Genomic DNA, 8,825 nt, shown 5'->3' with positions numbered 1-8,825 from the left:
CCATAGAATCCTCGATCATATCATGAAAAATCGCAACCATGCATCTCTGGAAGGTCGCCGGTGCATAGCATAAGCCAAAAGGCATACGCCTGTAGGCGAATGTGCCAAAAGGGCAAGGAAGGGTAGTCTACTCCCGATCCTCAGGAGCGATGGGAATTTGAAAGTACCCCGAAACGCCGTCCAAGAAACAGTAATACGACTTCCCCGACAGACGTTCCAACATTTGGTAGATGAATGGAAGCGGGAAGTGATCCTTGCGGGTAGCATCATTGAGTTTGTGGTAGTCAATGCAAACTCGCCACCCAGTGACGGTACGGTTAGGAATCAGCTCATTCCTATCATTCGGGACTACTGTAATACCACCTTTCTTGGGTACTACCTGCACCGGACTTACCCACACAGAGTCAGATATAGGATAAATCAATCCGGCATCCAACAACTTAATCACCTCCTTCTTTACCACATCCTGCATGTTTGGATTCAACCGCCTATGAGGCTGTGCACATGGCTTGTACTCGTCTTCCATCAGAATCTTGTGAGTACAAAAATAAGGATTGATGCCTTTGATATCCATAATCTTCCACGCTAATGCTTTCTTATGAAGTCGCAAAACACTAAGCAGTCTGCTCCTTTCCTCGTCCGTCAAGGATGATGAGATAACAACCGGCAAACGACGCTCCTCGTCTAGAAATGCGTACTCCAAATGGGGCGGAAGCTCCTTAAGCTCCAAAGACGGTGGATCTTCAACCGACGGCTTCGACCTTTCTTCATTCTCACGATCGATCTCTGTAAACTGATCCGAACTCTGGAAACCATCATCACCAATCTGATAGACTAGCTGCTCGAAATCGTGGCCCTCCTGCGTAATGCCATCTAGGTTCCCACACAACAGATGTGTGTCCAAATCAATCTCCTCAATCGTGCCCTGGAAATGTGTGCTCACATACGTGTCGACAATGTCAACATAGTATAGAGCTTCATCCTGACTCTGCGGGTGCTGCATTGACCGCTTGATATCAAAGGTCACATGCTCATCATTCACTCGGAGTGTAATCTGCCCTGCAGCTACATCTACAATGGTCCGAGCAGTATTCAAGAACGAACGTCCAAGAATCAAAGGCACCCTAGAGTCCTCATCCATATCCAGGATAATAAAATCCACGGGAAACACAAACTTGTCAATCTTAACAAGCATATTCTCCACAAATCCACGTGGATACTAGATAGAACGGTCTGCAAGTCGAATGCTCATACGAGTAGGCGACGGCTCACCTAGATCCAACTTTGTAAAAACCTTATAGGGCATAAGGTTTATACTCGCTCCCAAATCAGCCAATGCATGGCTAACAGACATATTTCCGATTAAACAAGGAAGCGTGAAACTGGCAAGATCTCCCATTTTTGTGGGTAGATGATTTTGAGGAATGGCAGAGCAGCTTTCGTTCATCACCACACAGGACATATCCTCAAGCTTCTGCTTATTCGACAGGATGTCCTTTAAGAACTTTGCATACTTCGGCATCTGGGCCAAGGCTTAAACATTTCAAGGAACTTACCGTATTGTTCTTCGTTCTTCTGTTTCTTCAGCCGGCCTGGATATGGTACTGGAGGAGTGTAATCCTTGACTGGCTCCTGGACTTGTGCTGTACTTGCTGGGCGCAGCCTATCTTGCACCTCGTCCGGTGTGTCAGTCGGGACCTTTTCAGTGATCGGTTGTGGGTCCGATATGGTAGGTCCTGTAGTCTTGCCACTCCTGGTCATAATCGCATTTACATGCCCACGCGGATTTGGCTCTGTATTGCCCGGAAGACCACCTGGGGGTCTCTCCAACATCATCTTTGCCAGCTGACCAACCTGATTCTCGATATTCTGAATCGAGGCTTTCTGACTCCTCATTTCTCCCTCGTTAGCTAGAAAACGATCTTCGCTTTGTTGGTATCGTTTTTTAGCCAATTGGTTTGTACCCGTGGAGCTAGAAAGAAGCTGAGCTATCATTTCCTCCAGCTTAGAACCTGATTGAGGGGCTTGTTGCTGGGAACTACTCCCTGCACCCTGATTCTGGTACGAGTATGGACGGGGCTGGAAAGATTGATTATAAGGCTGGAATTGCTGACCTTGAGCCTGCTGCAGCACTGGAGCGCGCTGGGCAAATCCTAACGGGTTTTGATTACCCGTATTCTCTCGCCACCCAAAATTTGGGTGATTTCTCCATCCGGGGTTGTATGTGTTGCTGTAGGGATTGTTCTGTGGCCTCACTTGATTACTCACGAAATCTACTTCTTCTTGACCCTCATATACAACTCCTTCTTCTTGACCCTCATATACAACTCCCTGAAAGCATGCACCAGGCTCGTGTGACACTCCGCACTGGTCACACCCTGAGCTAGCCTGTGCAGCTGTCTGGGACTTGTCGAATTTCGCTGAAAGAGCCGAGATCTGTGCAGTAATGGCTGTGTAGTCGTCCACAGCATGAACTCCTGGGCGAGAAGATGATGATGATGTCCGGCCTCAATCTCCTGCTCGACGCGAGCCAGACTTCAACGCAGCTTTTTCTATGATATCATATGCTTCGTTCGGCGTCAATGTTCCTAGATCGCCTCCTGCATTCATATCTAATCTCTCCTACGTGTCGTAATTAAGCCCTTGATAAAACGTCAAGACCATCTGTCTTTTGGAGAAGCCATGATGTGGAACATCAAGTAACAAGTCTTTAAATCTCTCCCAAGCCGCGTGCAACGACTCTCCCTCGTCTTGGCGAAAAGTCGCAATCCGGTTTCTTAACTTGGTTGTTTTCTCAGGCGGGAAGTATTTCTGCATGAATAGCTCCGCCAGCTCATTCCAGGTCCTGATGGACCCAGCTGGAAGCGACATAAGCCAAGCTCTGGCTTTGTCCCGCAATGAGAATGGAAACAACCTCAACCTAAGAGCATCCTCCAAAACATCCCGAATCTTGAATGTCGAACAAACCTCGAGAAAAGAAGCGATATGTCATCCGGGATCCTCATGCTCACGTCCGTCAAACTGCACCGAATTCTGCACCATATTAATAATACTAGATTTAATTTCAAAAGTAGGTGCATCTATAGTAGGTCTAATAATACTCGGCTGCAGGCCTTCACGTTCGGGCTGATTTGATTCATTTAAAGGTTACTCATCGTCCGCCATGATGATGTGTCCTTCGTCGGCTGAATTTTCGTCTTCAGAAAGTATCACCGGTTCGTCAATCGCGTTTGCAATTCGTTGTGCAATGACACGTGACCTTTCTCGCAGCCTCCTACTTCTCCTAAGATTATGCGCTGGTTCGTCAGCCGGCTCAGAACAGCGGGCGCGGGAGTTGAGGACATCAACCTGAAAACGAAAATTTGACACAATGAATATTTTATTAATATAATAATATTGTTTTTTTTTGCTGAAAAGAAACAGAATATATATAAAAGTGGGCTGGAAATTTTATAACAATTCATAAATGGGCCTGAAATTTTATAAAAATCATAATGAATTAAAATAATCGAATCGGCTAGTATGAAAATAATTTTTCGGAGCCGAAAATTCAAAGAATACATGAATAAATAAATCCGGATTAGAACAAATAAATGGAACAAAAATGTACAAGTGTACAAAATAATCTCGAAAACAAATAAAATGAATCAAAATCAAGAAATATTAACAAATAAATAAACAAAATAAATAATTAAGAAAATATTCACAAACATAAACAAATATTCACAAGTATATACACCGATAAAACAATGACTCGGGTCGTTCCTAAGGCTCACCACATCCCCGGCAACGGCGCTAAAAACTTGACGTGTGCGCGTATATACATGTTTTTGCAATGAATCTAACACACGATTCGGTTTTAAATTTGTAAAAGTGATTTATACTTCAACATTAAAACACACACGAAAGGGCAAGTGTACCCCGTCATATATGTAGTAAAGCATCGGTAAGAACCAAGTATCGATCCAAGGAAGTGGGCGGAGAAATAATACTAGACCTTTATCATTAAATTACCGGTAGGAAGATAAGTTGTGTGATTTAATTAAACTAAAGTAAGCATAAACAAAGAATGATCAAACATATTAGACTCCAAATAAGAAAATAAGTATATAGCCTTGCTTTATACACAACCAAAGCATGTCAACTAAGTCGGTTTTGGCACTAGAAGCATTCGATCAATTCTTCATTTTCAAGACAATTAATATCCCTTTCGGGAATCCTAACATGACAATCATTCGGAAAGCTAAAACGATAAACACACTTTAACCACCTAAAATTGTTCTTTAACGTGCAATTGATAAATGTCTATGAAAATCTCTTAAAAATAAGTTAGTCATCCGTTAGGAGTTTTCTAACCTCACTTAATCAAGGAAAGTGACACCGATAAACACAATGCAACCACCGAGACAAGCATAAACTAGATTAAATCACAACCAAGTTCATTTTACAAATCTTGCACATAAATTCACCAAGATAGCAATTTTGACCTAAACTACTAACTAAGCTAACAAATCATGGCAAGAATTCATAACAACACCATTTGACCCGTTAAGGTTCTTACGTGACGGAAAGCTTTCTTGATTAACAATAATTACATTTTATTAAACCACTAACCATTTCTAGTATCATGGTGCAAACATTTTAATCAAGCGAAACTAGTTAATCAAGTTTAAAGTTTACTAATACATGATTAATTAAGCTTCATTTTTCACCTGTCTCAACTAACCATATACCAATCATCCAACACAATTACTTATAATCAAGAAATCAACAACAATAACAAGGTTGCAAACTAATCATCAAAGATTAACATAGAAAATACTTCCAAGTGTCATTACAAACAAAGATTAACATACTAATGGTTATAATCAAGCAAGAGATTGTTGTGTTTTTTCCCAAAGGCTACAATAATACATAAATATTAATCTAAATGCTTGGAAGATTAACAAAATTCTGGAAAGATTAGAAAACCAAACCATAAACAAGCACTAGATTAAGAATCTGGAAGATAACGAAGCTAATCGGCACAATGTGGCTTGAATCCGGGTGAAAGCGGATGCCTCCGGAGCCTGAAAATCGCCAGAATCGCAAAATATCCAGAGTTACGAACAGAATGTTTCTGCAAGTTTTTTATATTTTTTCAATCTCGCACGGTCGTGTGCTTTATGGCACGACCGTTCACTTTTTGAATTATTTGAGTTACTGTTCATGACATCAGCAGACATCAGCAGAGTTGACTGGTCTTCGATCACGCACGACCGTTCTGTTGGAGGCACGATCGTGCATTCGCGGGTTCTTATTGCACGGACTCATGAACTGGTGGTGCATTGCCGGGCTTGGGCTGATCATCGAATCCGCACGGGGTGCAACCAACCGCACGCTCGTTCATTACCGGGATATGCTTGCACTCAGGGTCGCACCCTCGTTCACTGCCGGGCTGGACAGCATTTGTCGGAGATGCACGGTCATTCACTTGGTGGCACGACCGTTCCACTTGCCCAAGTCAGAATTTCAACAGAATGTTCGCAGCTTTGTCGTTTCGTCCGGAAAGTCCTCGTTTTCACTATCATCTTGTCTGGTATGCTGTTTTAGGCCTGTAAACAAATGTATACATGATTAAGTATCCGAATGACGGTTTTACGGCCGAAAACGCATAGAATGGGGATAAAATGGGGGACTAAAATATGTGTAAATTAGCGAATATCATATATATAGGGTCAGGATTTAGGGAAAATGGTGAAAAGTGTGAGAATAGCGAGAACGATTATGGATCGTCCGATAAAAACAAGCTATGGACTAGATTGGCGCGGTGACGTTTTAATAAATAACACCAATTCTATTAAGTGAACGCACTTCATTAAGGGTTAAAGGGTCTTTTACCGCTCAAATTCAAAACGCCAACTAAATGATAACACGCCATTCAAAACAAAATAAAACGCCATTAATATAGAACGCCAAAAATTAGTGATAACACGTGTTGGAGATTATAGGAAGATGAAACAACATAGTAACTGAAATTCAATTATTAATATTTATTATAAGAAATTCCCTCCTAAAAAAAATAAACGCCATTAAATATAAAATGCCAAACTTTGATTTTGAACGATAAAGCAGAACAAACAGTAACTGAAACGAATGAACTTAATTAATATCATTTATTATAACAGAATCCTGCCTAAAATACACGCCAAAAACATCCTATATAAACAACGTCTCAGACCTTCCATTAAATACACTGAACCTAAAACGCCATATTTTACTATATACCATTCATCTTAGAACGCCAAAAAACCTAAACATCAAACACACCAAACCCAAAACTCCATATTTTACTATATACCAATCATCTTAGAAAATGCCAAAAACCCCAAACATCAAAGATTCCAATCGACGTTTCTTTTAGATACACTATTTTCTTAGTAAAAACGCCAAAAATGGCAAACATCGTTTCTTGTATATTCAATATTGTTCTACGCGAAGTGTCGCAGAATGCATTGTTAGCTAAGGGGTGTAACTCAATAACATTTTGCTGCATGAGATGGACAAATATTCAAGAAAAAGATGCTGATGTCAGACTTATGTCATTTTCTATGTTTTGTTCTTGATGAATATTTGAATGGCATGAAAAGACGGATGACACTGATGAAGATAAAGATGAACTTCAAACAAAAAACTTACATCATTTTGTGCTTCCAAAGGGCCACAAAAAGTTACTTCAACAACAAAAAACAACATGAATCAATGCAAAGTCAAACCTCCAGTGAAAATGTTTCAAAGAATAAAGAGACCGGTGACAGTGAAGATTTGGAAGATGAATTGTTTCTATTTTTATCCAGTTGTTTGTTATGTATTTTTCAGCTAAGAACAAAATACATTATTTCTCTCCCTCTCTCTCTGTCTCTCTCTCTCTATATATATATATATATAGGGTAGGGATAAAGAGTGAACAATGTTTAAATTGTGTACAAAAACGAACAAATCCTGGCCTTTGGATGATGAGATCTTGGTTATAGGATTTAAATGGTTTTTAAATTAATTAAAACTATAAATTGATTTAAAATAACCGAATAAGGGAAATCTTGTAATTCTTTTTCTCTCAAATCTCATCCAAACAAAACTACCTCTATATCATATCTTACAAACCCAAAAAAAGCAATCGACTCCATCCTCTCTTTCCATCAACGGCGATTTCTGCAAAGGATTAACATCAAGAAGGATCCTTAAATCAAGGTATCCTTACATAGTGTAGTATTCATTAAATGATTATGTATAGTCCGTGTTTATACACACGAATTTTCTCATCTCAAAATCTAGGGTTTAGTTGGGTTTGTATAATCAGCCCTTTGGTAGTGTAGTTCTTCCGTTTTTGTAGTGTATTGCTATTATTTGTTCAGATTTTTGGCAGATTATAGTTTTCCTGCTGAATGATAATAAATTGTTTTTCCCTAATGTTTCGAATCCTTTTAATCAAAAGCTAGGGCTTGAATATATAATTGTATTATGGTTTGTTTAGTTTTTATAATATTTAAGATTTATAATTTATAACAGATACGAACGATTAGCCTGATGTTGTAGATTGTGATAAGTGTTATAATAATACACATGTGTAAGTGATAACTGTACACATGTGTATAAAAATTGTGCAGATTGTTAGGTACATAGGATATATGTTGGTGATGGAATACACAAATCCTAGATTTCGTTGTTTACGCTCTATCGATTTTATTGTTTTGAAAAAAGGGATTTGAACTGAGGTTGTTTAAAATCATATAACTTGTTAACTTAACTGTTATACTAATACAAATGTGTAAGCGATGGAATACACATGTGTATAGATATAGGGCAGACCGATAAGTACATATATGTAGTTAATGCAATACATTCTTTTTGTTTTCATACTATTGTGTACTAGTTTCTCTTATAGTTAATGCTTGAACCTCTTTGTTTCTAATACTTTATGAGTTGGTTTTCCTATTGGTTTGTTTTAGGTGACTTTTAAAGATCAAAATGCGAAGAACTTGGGGTAAGTGTGTAACTCAAACATATAAGGGTTGATATAATTCAATGGCATATATATATTGTAATGTTTGGATGGAAACACTTGTGTACAGGAATGATATATGCTGTACTAGCTATGGTACCCATCTGATGCACTTTTGTGTATTGGATCTGCTACCAAAAGTTTGGCTGAGTTCTGCGATCATAGACTGTTGGGCTTCTATGCTTAATCATGAGGAAGTGAAAAGACGAGAGTTTACAATGCTAAGCATGTTTTGTCACACCCGCCTTTTTGTAAGAACATTATTTCATTTAGTTAACGGGTTCTGTACATAACTAGATAATAGATCTTATATATTTTTTTTGTGTTTCAAACACCTGAGGAAATGCTGAGAAGATCCAGTTATGATGACAACAAACGGTTCGAGATGTTTACTAGCGCGTTGGAGGTTGTGTTGGAAGAAAGGCAGGAGTTAATGGACCTGAAAGAATATGGGAACCTTATTTTCCCAATTCTTAAACATTCACATTTTTATTTGGTTTGCTTTGACTTGAAAAACTGCACGTGTTACTGTAAAATAATAACCTACTGGACTAATAATCGATGCAAATACACATGTGTAACGTCAAAACATTATATCCTACTGGATTTTTGCTTAATGAAACCCGTATGCCATATTGCGACTCAGTAGAGAACGCATGTACATTGTCCATGAACAACGATGGATACTTGATAAACTTATACACTACTGAACTAAATCTATATTTGTTATACCAAATCAATGTGCATACCCTTAAATCCAAACGGATTCCAATGGTTGCTGAAA

At 39.0% G+C, this 8,825-nt stretch overlaps 1 protein-coding gene across 1 annotated transcript; it reads right to left on the bottom strand.

Moving 5' to 3' along the window:
- Positions 1-1,219: 1,219 nt before the first annotated feature.
- On the bottom strand, positions 1,220-1,522 carry LOC110942626. Its single transcript, XM_022184401.1, has one exon. The coding sequence runs from the start codon at positions 1,520-1,522 to the stop codon at positions 1,220-1,222; it is 303 nt and encodes a 100-aa protein (XP_022040093.1).
- Between the last annotated feature and the right edge of the window lie 7,303 nt (positions 1,523-8,825).

This window comes from Helianthus annuus, chromosome 2 (assembly GCF_002127325.2).
Source record: "Helianthus annuus cultivar XRQ/B chromosome 2, HanXRQr2.0-SUNRISE, whole genome shotgun sequence".
Taxonomy (NCBI): domain Eukaryota; kingdom Viridiplantae; phylum Streptophyta; class Magnoliopsida; order Asterales; family Asteraceae; genus Helianthus; species Helianthus annuus.
The sequence above is the reverse complement of the archived record's forward strand: the minus strand, read 5'-3'. Positions and strand labels throughout refer to the sequence as shown.

What these genes read in the sequence shown, in the direction of transcription:
- LOC110942626 (XM_022184401.1), bottom strand. Translation starts at nt 1,522, where the DNA reads ATGCCGAAGTATGCAAAGTTCTTAAAGGACATCCTGTCGAATAAGCAG.